The sequence below is a fragment of the Dendrobates tinctorius genome, unplaced genomic scaffold (genome assembly GCF_039654945.1).
Source record: "Dendrobates tinctorius isolate UK_male_01 unplaced genomic scaffold, ASM3965494v1 ptg000036l, whole genome shotgun sequence".
Lineage (NCBI taxonomy): Eukaryota > Metazoa > Chordata > Amphibia > Anura > Dendrobatidae > Dendrobates > Dendrobates tinctorius.
In genome coordinates this window covers 41,889,355-41,909,046 of record NW_027361704.1, presented here as the reverse complement: position 1 = coordinate 41,909,046, position 19,692 = coordinate 41,889,355, and the positions used below count along the sequence as shown (strand labels likewise).

Genomic DNA, 19,692 nt, shown 5'->3' with positions numbered 1-19,692 from the left:
CAAATACCCTTTTTTATTATCTTTTTATTAGCAATTGCTGTTTACTGTTACGTCTTTACAACAGAGTATTTATATATGTTTGTTTTACTGTGCTTTTCTATGTTTCAGTCTTTTGGTGGTGTGAACACTGTCATACAGACTTGTTCACTGTGTGCATGGCCCATGTGTTTGTATTATGGGAAAGTCTGCCTAGCCCCAAACCAAGGTCATGTGAGCCCTCTCTTGATGTAATGTTCGACAATTTGTATAATGGTCACAGCAATTGCAAAGTGAACTGCAAATTTTAGAGTTTGCAGGGTTCAGCAAATTTCTAGAATTTCCACACAGATTCAGTTCAATTGAAATGATTTATTTCTATTTCCTGGGAAATAAAATATGCAAATGGCCTCATCACAGAAGTCAGTATTGACCCATTACAGAGTCTTACCACATGACTTAAGATCCTGGTTTGCCTTTATGTCCTATGTAAAAAAAAAAAAAAAAAAAAAGCTGCAATTGCAGTTCCTGTTTCAGGTTCTTGCCCCTCATCAGTGCAATGTTGGAGTTTGGTTGGGTGGAAGGGAAGATTCTTACTTTGGTTTATTTCCCAAAAGACTATTTAGAAGGTTGATATTGACCTCTAGGACTTCTATCTTCTATAGGTAGTATCAGAGGCACTACTATCTTTCTTTGTGATGATGCCATGTTCACTTTTATAAGCGAAACATATTTGTGATGTTTTACCTATTAAAACCAAATGACCAGTGGCTTCATTACAAAAGTGCTGTAAATTTGCAGTAAAACTGTAGTTTTACATGTTTTTTTTTAAATGCTGTTTTTTATTACAGCAGTTACAATCCTCTCATAGAAATGCACCTTTAAATATTGTGTCTACAGAGTTGTCCCCTTAATTCAGTGACAATATTGTACATTTAAGCAGTGTTATAATACAGTGGTGATTATAATATGCCCTTAAATATATATTACAGCCCTAAACGCTTTCAGCACTGCATGTAAAAACCATTTATGTTGTATTTGCTTGCATACGCCAGCCTGGGAGTTCAGAATAGCCCTCACATTTCCAAAAAATGTTTAAGTGAAAAGAGAAAAAAAAATCTCTGCATACATATCAGTTATACAAGAAAACCCTCCCATTAACAATGTTTCTATGTTCGCCTAATGTCTGTATAATTTTTGCTTCTTTTCCTAAAGGCCTTTGGATTTATGACTCGAGTAGCCCTGCAAGCAGAGAAAATGAATCACCACCCAGAATGGTTTAATGTGTACAACAAGGTAATTCATTACATTTTTATTCCATCACCTGAGCATAAACCACTGGTGCATTTTTTTCAGGATATCACTTTACTGGGTTTTGTTGCTCAGATGGGAATAGGGCTTCCTGCTAAGATTTTCTCTGCTCAGCCCTACAAGATCCCGTGCTGGCACACGTAAAGTTACAACACATGAATAGTTGTCAAATGTCGGAATGAGTTTGTCACCTCTGCACTACTGGCATGTTCAATCTGACACAGCGTAGCAACGGTGTCCGTCATACACTGGCACAGTGTTCACTGCTGACTTCAGCAATAGGAGTAGCAGAAACGTCCGCCTCCTTAGCTTTTACTATAGTCGGACAGAAGCCGTGCTTCTGTATCCTGGAAATATGACAGAAAATGTATCATGTAAAAATAGACAGATTTTCCTCCTCTCCTAGTTTCCCCAGTTTAATCACTAATGATGTAATTGCTTTTTCCTCTGTTTTGTTGATTAACACGAGTAAATATCATCATTGTCTGAATCTGAAATCTGTAGACGCCGCAATTATCTGTACAACGAGATGAACAATGAGCTTTTGGAATGAAGTCCCAATTGTACAAATATTTATTGGGACATCTTAAATTTTTGCATCCTTGACTACGTTATTCGGTTGACATACGAAAGATTGGCTGCTTTGCAGTGAATCATGCTTCTGACATGTTGTGGCTCCAAACCTTCATGTTCATTCCCTGTTTCTTCACACCTCAGTTTCCACTTTCCTAAATGTATAAGAATACCTGCCAAAATCACTGATTTCCTGAGGATTTTGATTATTTCATGGGAGTTTGAGATTTGCCAACTCTTCTAAGATTCCAGGAGGCCTCGCTATTCTTTGGGAGTCTCCTAGACATCCTGAGTTAGCAAGTATGCTTTCATACTTGAATCATTGTCCTTAACCTCACTTATCAAAATTGCTTAACCAAAAAACTATTTTTAATGCTTAAAGTATCTTTAGCTCTGCTTTAGATGTATAAACTGCTATGGAGGAATGAAATCTGCTCCATAATTGGTTGCTGTGTGCAACAAGACCCTAGTTTAATGACTGACTGTTTTCCCATTTGGGTCAATGCAAATTTTTAATATTTGGTACTCATTGAAGGAGTATTCTGGTCTTGAACAAAGAGGATATGGCATTGATGTTGCTCCCATTGGTAGGACCTGAATCTACCTTAGAACACCACTCCAGGGTTTTTTTTTCCTGAACTGTGGAGTAGTGCTTCTAATCTAAGGTTCCTGACCCAAGAGTATTATACACACCCTCTGTTGTCTTCACCTTCTATCAACACTGCACTGGTCTGTCTCTGGCATTTTGTGACTTGCTTGATTGCTCCAGTGTTGGATGAGCCGGATCACTCATCAATGCAAATCTGAGTGCCTCATTCATAGACTTGCACTGAGAGCTTGTGACATAACTTCTGAATTCCTACCAGTCAGAATGGCATTCACAAGATGGTGCCGTGGGATCGGAGCGGCACAGAAAAAATGTAAAGATGATGGAGGGTAAGTATAAGACCGAGGGCAGGGACATTACATTAGAAGCACCATTACAGGCCTGAAAGAAAAGAAAGCCCTGGAGTGGTGCTTTAAGAATGGCACTCTAGTGTCATTGGAAGAGGAAGTTCAAATTCTCATTCATTTGTATAGGAGTTCTGCTCATCTGTCCATTAGCATTAGCCTACAACTGAACTCCCTTTTGAGGATGTGGCTACCTAGCATGGAGTTAAATGACCTCATGTAGACATAAAAATGTTTTTTCTAGGTCTACAGCAGTAAGCAGCTATATACTTATCTTGATGTAGTCTAACTCTCTTAACCTGAGGTTGTACAGAGATGTAACATGAGTACGTGCATGAACCCTAAATAACATAATTCTCAATATGAAAATTTTCAACTTCCATTATTCCGATGGTTTTATATAGGTAAATAATGTTACACTTTCTATTACAAAAGGGAAATATTCTACTGTAAACTAGGCTCTGTCTGGAATATGATGGATTTTTTGGAGGACTGTAAAAGAGGAAGTTTATCATTGACATTAAGGCTGTGCACGCACGTTGCGGATTGTATGTGTTTTTGCCACGTTTTTCTCTGCAAAAACAAATACAGAACGCACCCCATTCATTCCTATGGCATTTCGCACATGCTGTGCTAATGCTGCATTTTTTTTTCCCGTGGCGGAATCGCATAGCGGAAAAAACTCAGCAGGCTCACTATTTTTGCAGAATCGCCACGGTTGTGCACCCATAGGAATGCATTGATCCGCTTACTTTCCGCATATGGCTATGCCCACCATGCACAAAGTGAGCGGATCATGTGCGGATGGTACCCACAGTCTGGAGGATAGGAGACTGTCCTCCAGGCCCTGGGTACCATATACCTGTAAAAAAAAAAGAATTAAAATAAAAAATCGGGTTATACTCACCTTCCGGCATCCCACGTAGCCTTACCGATGCTCCTGCCGACTCCCGTTCCCAGTAATGCCTTGCGGCAAGGACCTGTGATAATGTCACGGTCTTGCGAGAACGCTACAGTATCATGAGACCGCTATGTCATCAAAGGTCTTAGTCCCAAGGCATCGCTGGGAACGGGAGCATCGCTGAGGCCTGGGGATGCTGCGCGGGACGCCGGAAGATGAGAATATCACGATTTTTGTAAAATTATTTTTAACATTCTATCTTTTTACTATTGATGCTGGATAGGCAGCCTCATAGTAAAAAGTTGTTCACACTAGTCAAACACTATGTTTGACAAGTGTGACCAACCTGTCAATCACATTCCAAGTGATGCTTTAAATCGCTTGGAATGGGCTTGAATTTCAAATGCGAAAATCGCGTGAAAAACTCTTGTTTTCTGTGGGAAAAATGCATGCGTTTTTCCCGCGGTGGGAGTTGCGGAAATGCTGCGGAAATTTCCACAGCATCTCTGCAACGTGGGTACATAGCCTAAATTAGATGAAGAATCTCCCGATATGCTATACTATTACGAAATACCAACATTTAAATTACAGATTTGTGCCTCCACTAAAAACATCCAGAAGAAACCAAGCAACTAACCATACACCCTGCCCCTTTATTTCATCTGGTTTGTAAAATGGTACTTTTGGTGGTCCTGCACATTGCTCCCTGCTGTCCATCAGCTCTCCTACTTGTACAGTTTATTCAAAAAGTATTTAATTGACAAAAAAAATGTGCAGTGTATATTGGACACGTGATGCAAATCCTGAGAAAATGATCATCGAACCATAGATTTAGTCCACTTTCAGGTTTTATTAAACATGGTGTATGGAGACATCTGATACTCATGATGGTGATTTTAGATAAATCCAGATTATACTAATAGATCATGTAAACAGAGCAAAACAGGTAAGGTGTCCTTAATAAATGTGAACATTTTTTAAAATAGAGTTTAAAACCGAATAGTTTGAATAAAGCCATAGAAACAGGATAATGAACAGCAAACTCTAAGTGAAAAATGGTAATAAAAACATAACTATTTAGTGTTTTTAATAGCGGAGTCCTTTTTCTTTAACTATTACTGTATATATTGTGGCCATAATGAAATAAATTGAAAAAATCAATTTGGTACACGTTGCGATCAGTAGTAAGTGTCCTTGATCGCTTAAACACTGGTTAGTCATCAAGCAACAAAATATTCCATGGAAAGCATGGATAGACCACCTAGCAGCGGAAATAGTTCAAGCTCAAATACATTCAGTATTGGGCATATTCTCAATATACATTTGATTATTTGACATTAATCTTTGTGTTTTTGTATACATATGCAGTTGGTAAAATTACTATTTGTTACACTGATGATTTTTCCCACTTACAAATAATGGAGAGGTCTGTAATTTTTATTGTAGGTACACTTCGACTGTGAGAGACAGAAGCTAAAAATAAAATCCAGAAAAACACATAGTATGATTTTTAAATAATTGAACTGCATATTATTGCATGAAATAAGTTTTTGATCACCTACCAACCAGCAAGAATTCTGGCTCTCACAGAGCTGTTAGATTTTCAACCCTCCAACCCTGCACTCATTACCTGAATTAATTTCACATCTTTAAACTCATTACCGGTATAAAAGACATCTGTCCACACACTCAATCACACTCAACTTGTCAGAGACACCGCACTGAACTTGCTCACTGAGCCAATGTGCGTGTCCTGAGTAAAGCGAAAGCGTGCTCAAAGCTACCTGTGGAGCGGGCAGCAACCGAATGGATGCGTACTTCAGAGCCGCAGGACCTGAAGCACGTGACTGCTAGAGGCGTGGCCTAAACTCCACAGAGCTAGGAGCTGCAAGACAATTCCTAGCAGAGTAACTGCGAGACAAAGTTACCCAGGGGCATAGACAGTGAGAATAGTCAGGACGTAGCCAATGAGTCACACACAGAGATAGCTGCAAGGTACCAGAGGGGCGAGGAGAGTAGAAAAGGTCACAGGCAATGAGTCATACACAGATAATAATGCAGTACAAAATCAACAGGCAAACTCACAATGGGAAAACAGAGCTGGGTCAGAACCATATAAACAAGCTATAGCAACAAACAGGCACACGGGGTCAGCACACTAGGCCAAAGGCAAAAGTATAACTGGCAGGGATTGAAGCTACCCAGGGGTTTATGAAGCTCTCCCAGAACCAGAAAGAGGCCACAATCATTAACCCCAAGTGTGCAGGTCAAAACCTGCACAGAGCTCCAGACATTAACCCCCGGTGTGCAGCTCAAAAACCTGCACTGGGATCATGACACAACTTCTCCACCATGGCCAAGATCAAAGAGCTGTCAAAGGACAACAGGGACAAAATAGTAGATGTGCACAAGGCTGGGATGGGCTACAGGGCAACAGGCAAGCAGCTTGATGAGAAGGCAACAACTGTTGGCACAATTATTAGAAAATGGAAAAAACACAAGATGACTGTCAATCTTCCTCGATATGGGGCTTCTTGTAAAATCTCACCTCGTGGGGTAATGATAATTCTGAGAAAGGTCACTAACCACACAGGAAGTCCTGGTTAATAACCTGAAGAGAGCTGGGACCATAGTGTCAAACATTACCGTTGGAAACACACTACGCTGTCAGGGATTAATATCTGTTATGAATGAGTCACCGGAGGAGGAGAAAACAAAAATACAAGCTAAGTCCAGAAAACCGGAGAGGTTGGTAGCTATCGGATTGCAGACCCCTGATCCTATACACCACAACTAACAGTAGCCGTGGGGGGTTCCTACGGTGCCCTAGACCCCTCGTCACAGCCGGAGAACTACATAAGCCTAAAGAAGGAAAGGGGAAATCTAAACTGCCCCAGAGCAGACCCCAAAGCAATAGACAGCCCCCAACATATATTGTCGGTGAAAAACAGATGAAAACACAAACACAGACAGAAAGACAGGCTGAGCAAACGATGGGGCCCAACTAACTAGATAGGACAGGACAGAAAAGATGCTGGCTGCAATCTGCAAAAAACCCTACCAAAAATGTCCCAACCGTCTGATAGGGAAAAAGGCCCTGAAGTCGCTAGACTTCAAAATCACTATATCAGCACTCAGGTATATTCTGAAAACAGAGCAAAGAGATCAACTGATCAGAGACAAAAATGGAATTCAGCCAGTCCCAACCAGGACTGGCTGAATACAAACACTAAGGAAACCAGACAAAACCTCATGGAATAATAGCAGGGAAAAAACTTAGCTTTTAGAAGACAGGAACTAAGCTGGATGCAAGAGCTCAGAGCAGAAAGGATCACCAGCAGCCCTGCAGGGTGTCGGCTGCCTTATATCCACTCAGAAATTCCAGATGTCCAATCACACTCTGCCTGTTCAGATGACAGGTTCTTCCCATCCCAATCAATTTCACTACCTCTCTTCACCAGCAGAGGGAGTTCATCAGACATCAAAGGTGAAGGGGAGAATGAACTCACAACAAATATCCTTCAGGACCCGCAAGGTCCCCCTGCTGACGCCAGCACATATCCAGGCTCATTTGAAGATTGTCAGTGACCATCTGGATGATCCAGAGATGGTATGGAAGAAGGCCACTATTCTTAGTTGAGTCCAAAATAGACCTTTTTGGTATCAAATCCACTTGCCCTGTTTGGAGGAAGAAGGATGAGTACACCCCCCAGAGCACCATGCAGCATGATGAGGGAAACATCATATTTTGGGGGTGCTTTCTGAAAAGGGAGCAGGACGACTACTCTTTATTGAAGAGAGGATGGATGAGGTCAGGTATAGCGAGATTTGGGTGAACAACCTTCTTTCCTCAGTAAGAGCATTGAAGATGAGTCGTGGCTGGGTTTCCAGCATGACAATGACCCGTAGCACACTAAGGAGTGGCTCCGTAAGAAGCATTTCAAGGTCCTGGAATGGTCTAGCCAGTCTCCAGACCTGAACCCAATAGAAACTCTTTGGAGGAAGCTGAAACTCAATGTTGCCCAGCGACAGCCCCAAAATCTGAAGGATCTGGAGTAGACCTGTATGGAGGAATGTACAACCTTTGTCAAGAGCTACAGGGAAACGTCTGACCTCTCTAAAAGCAGACAAAGGTTTCTGTAGCAAATATTAAGTTCTGTTTATTATTGTATGAAACACATTTTATTACATGAAATATGTGAAATCATACAATCTGATTTTCTGGATTTTTTTTCAATATTCTGGTACTCAAAGTTGAAGCGTACCTACAATAAATTACAGGTCTCTCCATTCCTTGTAGGTGGGAAAACTTGCAAAATCAGCACCGTATATAATACTATATATTGTGTGTGTACGTGTTTTCTTCAATGTTGATAATCATTTTAAAATTGTGTGCTTTGTCCTTACAGGTTCAAATAACTCTGACAACACATGATTGTGGGAAATTGACCAGAAAAGATGTGAAACTTGCTCAGTTCATTGAAAAAGCTGCTACATCCTAATAAATTATCAAGTTCTTTGTATTCTGTAATACAGTACTTTTTTTGTTGTATAACTATCTAAGTGGTCCAAGTGCAAAATAAAACATTGCCTCTTTCAGTCATTTACTATTTTATATAATTTTATAATTCACTTTCAATAGATTTTTAGTCCAATACAAAGCTTTGTAATATGTAGTGATAAACGTTCTTTAAACTTAAAGGGGTTTTTCAAGAATGTGAAAAAATGGCCCTTTGATGTAATTCAAACTTCAGCCTATCCTAGTTGCATGTCAGGGCGAGTACTGCAGATTACACAGATCCAATCTCTCCTGTGCCTCAAGTGACAGAGCTATATCATAAACATATGTATCTCAATAAGACGAGTAGTAAGAGTATGACATGACCAGAAATAAATGACTGCTCACTGAGGTTTGAGGGTAGAGGAAAAATATCTGTGTGCTCAGTTAGCCAAGGAGAAGATTTATTTCTCTTCTTGCCATAGCCCTTCTCCTGCAGCTCACCAATATGTGTATTTTCAATAGAACAGTCATTTGAAATGCATGTGTTGCGAGCTGTTTCTTCAGACTGCAACCCATTTTGACACATGGATAGGACATTCTGGCGGACACAGACCGAAAAGTGCCCTCTGCAAGTACAACACTTGGGCCCAATTCCATATGTTTTGGAGGTGAAAATTGGCCCCATTACCTCTTGGGCTCCTTTTTTTATTATATATATATATATATATATATATATCTATACAGTACAGACCAAAAGTTTGGACACACCTTCTCATTCAAAGAGTTTTCTTTTTCATCCCTATGAAAATTCTAGATTCACTCTGCATCAAAACTATGAATTAACGCATGTGGAATTATATAATTAACAATGTGTGAAACAACTGAAAATATGTCTTATTTTCTAGATTCTTCAAATTAGCCACCTTTTGCTTTGATTACTGCTTTGCACACTCTTGGCATTCTCTTGATGAGCTTCAAGAGGTAGTCACCGGAAATGGTTTTCACTTCACAGGTGTGCCCTGTCAGGTTTAATAAGTGGGATTTCTTGCCTTATAAATGGGGTTGGGACCATCAGTTGTGTTGTGCAGAAGTCTGGTGGATACACAGCTGATAGTCCTACTGAATAGACTGTTAGCTGCTTTTTTCTTGCCATAATACAAATTCTAAGTAAAGAAAAATGAGTGGCCATCATTACTTTATGGAATGAAGGTCAGTCAGTCCGAAAAATTGGGAAAACTTTGAAAGTGTCCCCAAGTGCAGTGGCAAAAACCATCAAGAGCTACAAAGTAACTAGCTCACATGAGGACCGCCCCAGGAAAGGAAGACCGAGAGTCACCTCTGCTGCGGAGGATAAGTTCATCTGAGTCAACAGCCTCAGAAATTGCAGGTTAACAGCAGCTCAGATTAGATACCAGGTCAATGCCACACAGAGTTCCAGCAGCAGACACATCTCTACAACAACTGTTAAGAGGAGACTTTGTGCAGCAGGCCTTCATGGTAAAATAGCTGCTAGGAAACCACTGCTAAGGACAGGCAACAAGCAGAAGAGACTTGTTTGGGATAAAGAACACAAGGAATGGACATTAGACCAGTGGAAATCTGTGCTTTGGTCTGATGAGTCCAAATTTGAGATATTTGGTTCCAACCACCGTGTCTTTGTGTGACACGGAAAAGGTGAACAGATGGACTCTACATTCCTGGTTCCCACCGTGAAGCATGGAGGAGGAGGTGTGATGGAGTGGGGATGCATTGCTGGTGACACTGTTGGTGATTTATTCAAAATTGAAGGCATACTGAACCAGCATGGCTACCACAGCATCTTGCAGCGGCATGCTATTCCATCCAGTTTGCGTTTAGTTAGACCATCATTTATTTTTCAACAGGACAATGACCCCAAACACACCTCCAGGCTATGTAAGGGCTATTTGACCAAGAAGGAGAGTGATGGGGCGCTACGCCAGATGACCTGGCCTCCAGTCACCAGACCTGAACCCAATCGAGATGGTTTGGGGTGAGCTGGACCGAAGAGTGAAGGCAAAAGGGCCAACAAGTGCTAAGCATCTCTGGGAACTCCTTCAAGACTGTTGGAAGACTATTTCCGGTGACTACCGCTTGAAGCTCATCAAGAGAATGCCAAGAGTGTGCAAAGCAGTAATCAAAGCAAAAGGTGGCTACTTTGAAGAACCTAGAATATGACATATTTTCAGTTGTTTCACACTTTTTTGTTAATTATATAATTCCACATGTGATAATTCATAGTTTTGATGCCTTCAGAGTGACTCTACAATTTTCATAGTGATGAAAATAAAAGAAAACTCTTTGAATGAGAAGGTGTGTCCAAACGTTTGGTCTGCACTTTGTGTATGTATGTATGTGTGTGTGTGTGTGTATGTGTATATATATAATATATATATATATATATATATATATAATATATATATATATATATATATATATATATATATATATATATTATACTGTATATAGGTGTAAGAAGATGAGCCAGGATGGCATCAGCAGTTCCCTGTACACTTTGGGGCTGGAACTATTGGAACTGTCACCACTGTTGCCAGGGGATGATTTTTCTGAGTGGGGAGGACCTTTGCACTGGACAGCAGGGGGCGTGGGGGAAATGAAAGTGGCTGAGCGTGGGAATGGGGAGATTTGGTGGGAAGGCGACTGGAGAACAAGGAGAAGGTTGACTCCCTCCCCACTGCTCCGACTGCTTTTATATATATATATATATATATATATATATATATATATATATATATATATATAATATACTGTATATATAATGTAGGGCAACTACAGGATAGATAGTTGATAGGGGGGATATATCACAGAGATGGTTGCTGTCTGTGATTTAATCCTGGACTATTGCTCAAGTGCACATAGCACTATGAGGATTGTTTGGTGCATCTGAGCTAGGTTTTACAGACAGCCTGTGTGAACTGGATTGGTTGACAAGGGACTTCATCCAAAGAAATGTTTTTTGTTTTTTTTTGTTTTGCCTGCACTGAAGGCTGTTTTATTTTTTCCTTTGCTTATGAATGGTTTATGAAGAAGTAATAAAACCAATTTGGATGTTTGAATAGAAAGACTTCCTGTTTTGCCTGCTGAGTATCCTAAGGCCTCTTTCACACATCAGGTTTTCGCCGTCAGGCGCGATCCGGCGCTTTTGACAGAAACCGGATCCGGCGAAATGCAATGCCGGATCCGGTTTCCCCCCCATTGACTTGCATTAGAGCCGGATCGAGCCGGATGGCCATGCGCTTCATCCGATTTTCGCCGGATCCGGCAATGTGACGCGATCCGACGTCTGGAAAAAACGGCTACTGTAACGTTTTTTGTCTCCGGCTTTTTCATACAATGAAAGCCTATGAGCGCCGCAATGCGCCTGATTCGGCGACAGCCGGATCCGGTGGCCGGATCCGGTTTTTTGGTCTGAGCATGCTCAGTAGCTCTGCCCACAAGACATATATAAAAGCAAGACAGTGGGACCCTCAGCCACACCCAACATGCCACCCAAGCCAAGAACCAGGAGCAGGAGAAGGCAGCAGACATCTGCAGCAGCACCATCAGCACCACCCCACATGGAGCAGCATGCTGAACAACGGGAGGGGAGTCCAGCAGCAGATGAGAGACGGTAATTATCAAATCCCCCATTCCTCCAAACTAGGGCTATGGAATATCAAGATATTCATTGGCCCTTTGTTTCTCTTTATTCAACAGCCGCCCAATAGATGCAGCAGCAGCAATGGCAGCAGCAGGAACACCACCCACAGCCATGGAGTCTGGCCAGCAGGAAGACAGCACATCTTCTTCTGGGAGCCCTCCCTCGCATCGTCAGAGTTTGACGGTAAGTTTTTATTTCCAAAATCCATCATCTATGTAATATATGTCTATTCATTGCCTTTTATTTCAAAACAGGAATCACAAGATGAAGAGGAGCTCCCAGAAGAAGAAGGAAGGGGTGGACAGACACTTGGAGTGGGCTCACAATTGGTAAGTTTTTTGCATCAAACGCAGAAACACAACATCACACTACACACAACACATAGAAAACAATGTTCTGCAGACCACACACAGCAAACAAATGCCTACATCCAAAGACATAAAATTTTTTGTTTTCTTCTCTAGTCTTCCCAATCTGGTGCTCGGCCAAGAGGTCCTCGCAGTGCCTCCCAGGGTCGTCGGCGACAGCAACGCGGCGGTCACCAGTGTGTAAGTATAAATATTTTTGCTTTGTTTTTTTGCACTTTTTATTTCATTTCTTTTGTGGAGGCTAATTATGTTATTTTTGTCTTTTTCTTTAACAGCCTTCACAGCGTGCTCCCGACTCTGACGGTGAGGATGGAGGAATCGATGTGGACCACCTCATCGATCTCGTCAGAGAAAGGGAGCCGCTCTGGAATATGGCTGACCGCCGCCACGCTGACCTTATCGTTACCCGACGACTCTGGGAGGAAATCTGTTCGCTCCTAGTGGACCGCTGGGAGGACCTCGAAGCTCGGGCCCAGATTAAATAGCGTAAGTATATACAGTACCGGTTGCTTTATTTAAACCAGTGTTTCCCGAACTCCAGTCCTCGTGGTCCCCACGGATCATGTGTTCAGGATTTCTATTTACTTTGGAAATCCTGAAAACATGACCCCTGGGGACCATGAGGACTGGAATTTGGGAAACACTGATGTTGTATACTAACCACTTTGTCCTTTCTCGTTTCAGGGGAGAGAATTGTGAAGCGGTGGCGGTCTGTGAGGGATCGTTTCAAGAAGGAGTTCAATAAAGAGATGCGGGCCCCGAGTGGATCTGGAGGACGCAGGAGCAAGTACAAGTACGCACGAGCCCTGTCGTTCCTCCGGGAAACAATGCTCACCAGAAGGTAAATATTACACACCACATGTGACAAAAAAATGTTTAGATGTAACTTTTTTTTTTTCAGCCAGGGCCATACCATGTCACTATTTTAATTGTTTTTTTTTCTCTTTATTCCACAGCACGGTGAGCAGCACTCGGGAGCCTGCACGATTGGACCCTTCTGAGGCGATCCCTGAGGAGACCGGCACCGAGGGACACTTCGACCACCCCGGTACATCTGCACCTTCCCAGCCTTCCCACACATTCGACCCATCTGTCCCATCCACCAGCACAGGAGCATTGTGGCCGCCTACATTACATGAAGCTGCTGGTGAGGAGATCGCTTTCCCTTTACCCCACCCTTCTGCCCCTGCCACCTCTAGTACACCTGCGGGTACTGGGCGGCAGCGGCAGAGGGGTCAGGAAAAGAGTTATGCGCCAGAGTTCTTGCATCTGAATGCATCTTTCCAGAACTGTCTAAAAGTCTTGTCAGAGCAAATCTCCGCAGGCTTTCAGCAGATCAACTCCAGCATTCTGGAGGTGAAGACACTTCTGCAAACCATGCATTCAGAAGCAAGATCTTCGCTAAACCACACCTTTTTCAGGTCTGCTGTGGAGCGCATGGAAACGCTATCTCCTACCCAGCAGATGCATGTAATGCATTCGTGCCACGGTGCTCTACAGCAGGTTACCTCCCAACCTCCACCTCCCACCACTGTAGTTCCTCCACCTGCACCCCCTCCAGCCACTTTCCATCCTCCCCTTCCTATTACATCTGCACCCCCTCCAGCCACTTTCCATCCTCCCCCTCCTATTACATACCAGCAACCTCCCCAGTACCAGCAACCTCCCCAGTACCAGACATCTCCCCACTTCCAGCAACCTGCCCCGTACCAAACTCCTTCCCCGTACCAAACTCCTTCCCCGTACCAAACTCCTTCCCCGTACCAAACTCCTTCCCCATACAACTTTCCATCAACATCATCTGCTCCTACAGTCCCTGCCCAACCCTCCACTCCACCGCCCACCACCTCTTCTGCCTTCCACATGTCCACCCATTCTGTAGCTTTTTCCACACCATCACCTCTAACTGTTCCTTCCCCACCACGATCCCAGTCCTCTCTCCACACTCCCATTGTCGAAGTGTCCCGCAGCCCCTCCAGCAGTATTTCCACCCCACACTACACAGATTTATGATGTGTTTTGTAATAAAAATGCCCAGTTGGTTTCAAACCTTTATTAAAAAAGTTTTTTTAACTTTAAAAACAGTTTACAAAAAAAAAATATTTTAAATAAAAGTTAAATTATTGTTTACACTGGTTGTCTGTCATTTCTTTCTACGGCGAAATATGTTTAAAAAAAAGGTTAAATACAGGGTATTTAAAAGGTAAAAAGGTATTCAAAACCAGGTATATAACTGTGGGTAAATTTTAGCTTTTTGCCACAGTTGTGTTCCTGGTTGTGTTTGAAGCAAAGTATTTCACCTAAAAAGTTGTGTTTATTGTTGGTGATTTCCTAACAATGTACACAACTTTTGTTAAAAGGTGAAATACTTTGCATAAAACACAACCAGGTACACACCTGTGGCCTAAAGCTAAAAATAGAGACCATGACAAGATAGCCAACTTTGGTTGGCAAAGGTATATACTGTTGGTACAGAAGGTACACAAGTTTGGTTAGGGCACAAATCTTTCACACTCTGTCATCCTGCCAGTGTACTCTGCCTTGAGGTGACATAAAGTATAGTGCAAAATTGTCCCTCATTACTGAAACCGTCACAGAACTTCTAGTGGTAATGTCATGGTAATCTTGCAAGGTGGTTTCTTCAGAGGTGTCCTCAATGGAAATGGGTTCCTTGCAGATAACAAAATTGTGGAGTACCACGCAAGCTTTGATCACCTCGTCAACAGTTTCTGTCTTGAGGTTGATCGCAGTCAATAGGACCCGCCATTTGGCTGTCAGAATACCAAAGGTACATTCAACCATTCTTCTTGCTCTTGTGAGGCGGTAATTAAAAATGCGTTTTGTTCTTGTCAATCCTCTGCTAGAGTACGGTTTCAAAAGGTGTTCTGACAGCTGGAAGGCCTCATCCCCTACACAGACAAATGGCATAGGTGGACCAGATGTTTGCGGCAGCGGTCTAGGTGGTGGGAACTGGAAGGTGTTTCCATACAGTTTACGCCCCATGGCAGACAGTTTGAAAACTTGAGTCATTGGAGCGGCCATAGGCCCCAATATCAACAGCAATAAATTTGTATTCCGCGTCAGCGATGGCCATGAGGACAATTGAAAAATATTTCTTGTAATTGAAATATTCCGATCCCGATCCGGCTGGCTTTACAATGCGGATATGTTTCCCGTCCACAGCGCCCAAGCAGTTGGGAAACTGACATATCTGTTGAAACTTGTCAGCAATTTCAATCCACCTCTCTGTTGTGGGCTCTGGTAAAAACTCTTCAGCTAAGGAGTCCCACAGTGCACGGCATGTGTACTTCACTATTCCAGATATGGTGGAAATCCCGAGTCTGTACTGGAAATGCAGTGACGAAAGGGATTCTCCAGTTGCAAGAAATCTGTGGGGAATTAAAAAACAATAAATTAGTTTTAAATCACAGCATTACATACCAAAACTCAGCTATAACACTTGGAGATACAAACTACCACCAACAAGATTGCAGTGAAAGTGTGCTCTGATGCGATCACATCCAATAAATGTGGCTTACCTTAAAGTCACCATCAGACGCTCTGCGGGTGAAACAGAGAAGCGGCAATAGGTGTCCGCTTTTCTTATGAGGTGTGCAATGCGCTCCACCAAGTAATCAAAATTCTCCATTTTCATCCGAACATATCCAAAAACTTTATCCGGGTTTCGTCGAAGGTCCATGCAGAGTATAGAATAGACCCCACGCGTCATTCTCTTGGCTGTGATGGGGTGGATCCACAAACGTCGTCTACGATGCCTGATGCGCTGCTGTCTCGCTCTCTCCTTCTCCAGAACAATCACCCTCAAACGATTCGCCTCCGCTATAAAATCCGCCAAATTCTTCAAAATATTTCCAATGACAACATCCATCTTCGCCAGTAACTTGCTCTTCTCTCCAACCTGCACTTTCTCCTCTACAACCTGTCAAAGAAGGGCTGTAGGAACACGCTATATATAGTTTTCCAGTAGCCAATCCCGTTCGGAAGGCCACAAGGGTCAATTTTAAAAACCGGATCCGGCGTAATCCGTCGAAAAACGGATAGAAAAACGGATGAACCGGATGAGACGGATCCGTTTTTGTCTGTCAAGAACAAGACGGATCCGGCAGAAAACCGGATCCGGCATATCAGGTTTTACAAAACATTTGCCGGATCCGGCGTTCCGGCACGACGCCGGATCGCGCCTGACGCCGAAAACCTGATGTGTGAAAGTGGCCTAAGCGAGTAGCATTCCCTACAATAAATATATGTACATACCTTCCATCCAGGACTTTATCAGCTACTTATCTACAATAGAGAGCTAGACATAAACTCTGTGTATACGTAAATATATATTTATATATACACACAGTATATGTCTATCTCTTTATTGTAGGAAAGTAGCTGATAAAGTCCTGGACAGAAGGTATGTGTCACTGAGGTGGCTAGTCTTGGTGATGAAAGTTTCCATCAAAATTTTTAATAGGACAACAGGAACACCAATTCACGCATGCGTACTTATTATTTATTATTGTGGGGACAGGTTGGATGTGTATTGTTAATTAGGAACGTTATTATGAGGGTAGGCATGATCAAAGTTCTGACTATGGAGGGATAGTTAAAGCTAATCAGCATCATCAGGCATAGCAGAATGAGCCTGTGACCTTCATTGTCTACTCCTAGACACATGAAGCCTCTTGGTGAACCTGAAATATTGGGCAATGCATTGAGGCACAAACAATGTACTACAAGTTAGCTTTAGATCTATACTTTTATATCAACTGTGGACTTTATCAACTTGCATGTCCTGCACCACTGTTGCAAATATCTTTAATCATCTATATGTACTGTATTTTCCTATTGCAACAGGGTTTGCTTTGGATATCTAGGGAGAGCCACCATTTGAGTAAGGATGCTACATCTCATCTTGCATAGGGTGCCAACCTCAGTGGCTACACAATACCAATTTAGGCTACCAGAACAGGGATTCACAGGGTCCTTGGTGTTGCCTGGTGTTTTCAGGTGGACTATTCTATATCCACAATTGCCAGAAGCAGCGTCAGGAGTGCTCTGCCTGTTCAGACCCCTCCTTGTCTGATGCGGATGGCGCAATCCCAGGGTCCGGGTAATGCCACCCTGGCTTGCGTGGGTGCGGCGCAGGTGGAGGTGAAGCTCCCAGCATTCATCCGGAGTAGCATCGGCTGGCGGGCACTGCATGTGGGCCATTTCCGGTCGGTGGTCACGAGAGTGCAGTAAAGCACCTGTAACCCGGAAGTGCATGGCTGGACTTCCAGGGGGAGAACTGGGAGGTACATCACCGAAGGGGCATGGCCGGGCCTTCTTAAGCTGGCAGTGGTGTGCTGCGAAAAATATCTTCCTCGGGGGGACATTGAGGAGCACCTACCACGTGTAGGGGTGTTGTCCGAGCAGCACAAAAGCAGTGGTCGCTCTAGGGGGAGCGATACCACTGATGTCAGAGGCAAGTGGGGGCGGTAAGCATCTATGGCCCCAAAATCGCACGCTGGATCCCCATGTCCTGAACCGGTACCCTACTAAAACAGAGTTCCAGATGGTGAGCACATGTATGGTCACCTGGTAAGATGAATCCCCCCTTTCTGTTCTGTATGTTCTCAAGTAAAGAAGTCTGCTAAAACCAATTACATGCAGTGTGCTTTGTGCTCAGTACCCCTGCCTGACGCCTATGTTAAAAGGCTGTGTCAGTCATGCATATGCCAGACCCTGGAGGAGGAAGCTCCTATGCATACATCTGATCTTAGGTCATTCATCACATCTGAGGATGAATCTCTAGCACTTACCAAGCTAGAGATAAACAAAAAATATATTAAAAAGGGGAACACTCTTCATATTAGATCACTCAAAGTACCTCATTCTGTTACTCCTTCCTAAATGACCCAAATATCTATGAAATTCTTCCTACTGATCCAACCTCCACATGTACCAACATACTTTGTCATTCTTAACCCCTTTACCTTCAAGCTTGTTTGCATTTTCATGACCAGGACAAATTTTACAATTATGACCAGTGTCACTTTAGGAGGTAATAATTCTGGAACTCTTCAATGGATCCTGTGATTCTGACATTTTCTCGTGACATATTGCACTTCATGATAGTGGTAAAATTTCTTTGATATGACTTGCGTTTATTTGTGAAAAAATGGAAATTTGGCTAAAATTTAGAAAATTTCGCAGTCCGTGACTGCTCCTGGCACTTAGTGCCAGGTTTAAGCTGTGATTATGAGATTGTTTTTTTTCAAGCCATATTGCACTTCATGATAGTGCTAAAATTACTTCAATATCACTTGCATTTTTTTTGTGAAAAAAAACAAAAATGAAAATTTAGCAATTTTCAGACTTTTAATTGATATGCCCTTAAATCAGAGAGTTATGTAACACAAAATAGTTAATACATAACATTTCCCACATGTCTATTTTCCATCAGCACAATTTTTTTGTTAGGAAGTTATAACTTATAAGGGTTAAAAGTTGACCAGCGACTTCTAATTTTTTCAACAAAATTTACAAAACCATTCTTTTCAGAAACCACATTACATTTGAAGTGACTTTGAGGGGCCTATATGACCGAAAATACTCATAAGTGACACCATTCTAAAAACTGCACCCCTCAAGGTGCTCAAAACCACATTCAAGAAGTTTATTAACCCTTTTTGAACGTGGAAGGAGAAAATGAACATTTCATTTTTTTTCACAAATTTTATTTTAGTACCGACAGGAAAGAATGGATTTAAAAATTTGTTGTGCAATTTTTTTCTGTGGATACTTGATATGTGGAGGAAAACTATTTTTTGGATGAATGACGGCTCAGAAAGGAAGGAGTGCCATTTTAAAAGCAAAATTTGCTGGAATGATTATAATTAGCGGACGTCGTGTCACGTTTAGAATGTCCCTGAAGTGCCTAAACAGTGGAAACCTCCAACAAGTAACACCTTATTGGAAACTAGACCCATCAGGGAACTTAAAACCAAAACCAAAGATATTCAGAGTGCTGACTATTTTTATTATTATAGTACACATCCAAATAAAAGATACTAAAGACAATACACTGTCACTAGAATTTTATTTGTATCACAATTTTTTATATAAAAATATAATTAAAAACCAATGCACAAATGGTGTGCAGGGGGCACGAAGAGACACAATATGGCCAACAACAAAACACACATAGCATTCAGTAAATGTTAGAAAGTCAGTGATATGAACCAAATCAATATATCATAAAAATAAAGTACATATATATTCACCCAAATATGCAGAAAATATGTGAAAATATATAAAATATAAAGTGTTCTGTGCACAAATAAACTATTTATTAATTATATCCCATAAAATGGTGTGAAAATGTTTATTTCAATATGCAACCACCTTCAAAAAAAAAAATGAAGTGCTCAGTGCAGAA

At 42.0% G+C, this 19,692-nt stretch overlaps 2 protein-coding genes across 2 annotated transcripts in view; both read left to right on the top strand.

Annotated features, from left to right (window-relative positions):
- The window catches only part of PCBD2 (pterin-4 alpha-carbinolamine dehydratase 2), a 203,275-nt gene extending 194,960 nt beyond the window's left edge, over positions 1-8,315 (top strand). Inside the window, exons 3-4 of the mRNA XM_073573831.1 lie at positions 1,192-1,272; positions 8,122-8,315. Of these exons, the coding sequence (XP_073429932.1) occupies positions 1,192-1,272; positions 8,122-8,214 (174 nt within the window). The 3' untranslated portion in view covers positions 8,215-8,315. The remainder of the gene's footprint in view (positions 1-1,191; positions 1,273-8,121) is intronic.
- Positions 8,316-12,896: 4,581 nt separating this feature from the next.
- LOC141087972 (uncharacterized) lies at positions 12,897-14,390 on the top strand. The gene is made up of 2 exons (XM_073573830.1): positions 12,897-13,101; positions 13,217-14,390. Exons 1-2 carry the CDS (start codon positions 13,010-13,012, stop codon positions 14,271-14,273), a joined length of 1,149 nt encoding a protein of 382 aa, XP_073429931.1. The 5' UTR covers positions 12,897-13,009; the 3' UTR covers positions 14,274-14,390.
- Positions 14,391-19,692: the final 5,302 nt, after the last annotated feature.

What these genes read in the sequence shown, in the direction of transcription:
- LOC141087972 (XM_073573830.1), top strand. Translation starts at nt 13,010, where the DNA reads ATGCGGGCCCCGAGTGGATCTGGAGGACGCAGGAGCAAGTACAAGTAC. An exon ending in GAAACAATGCTCACCAGAAG is followed by an intron (nt 13,102 to 13,216) that starts GTAAATATTACA and finishes TTTATTCCACAG; the next exon opens with CACGGTGAGCAGCACTCGGG.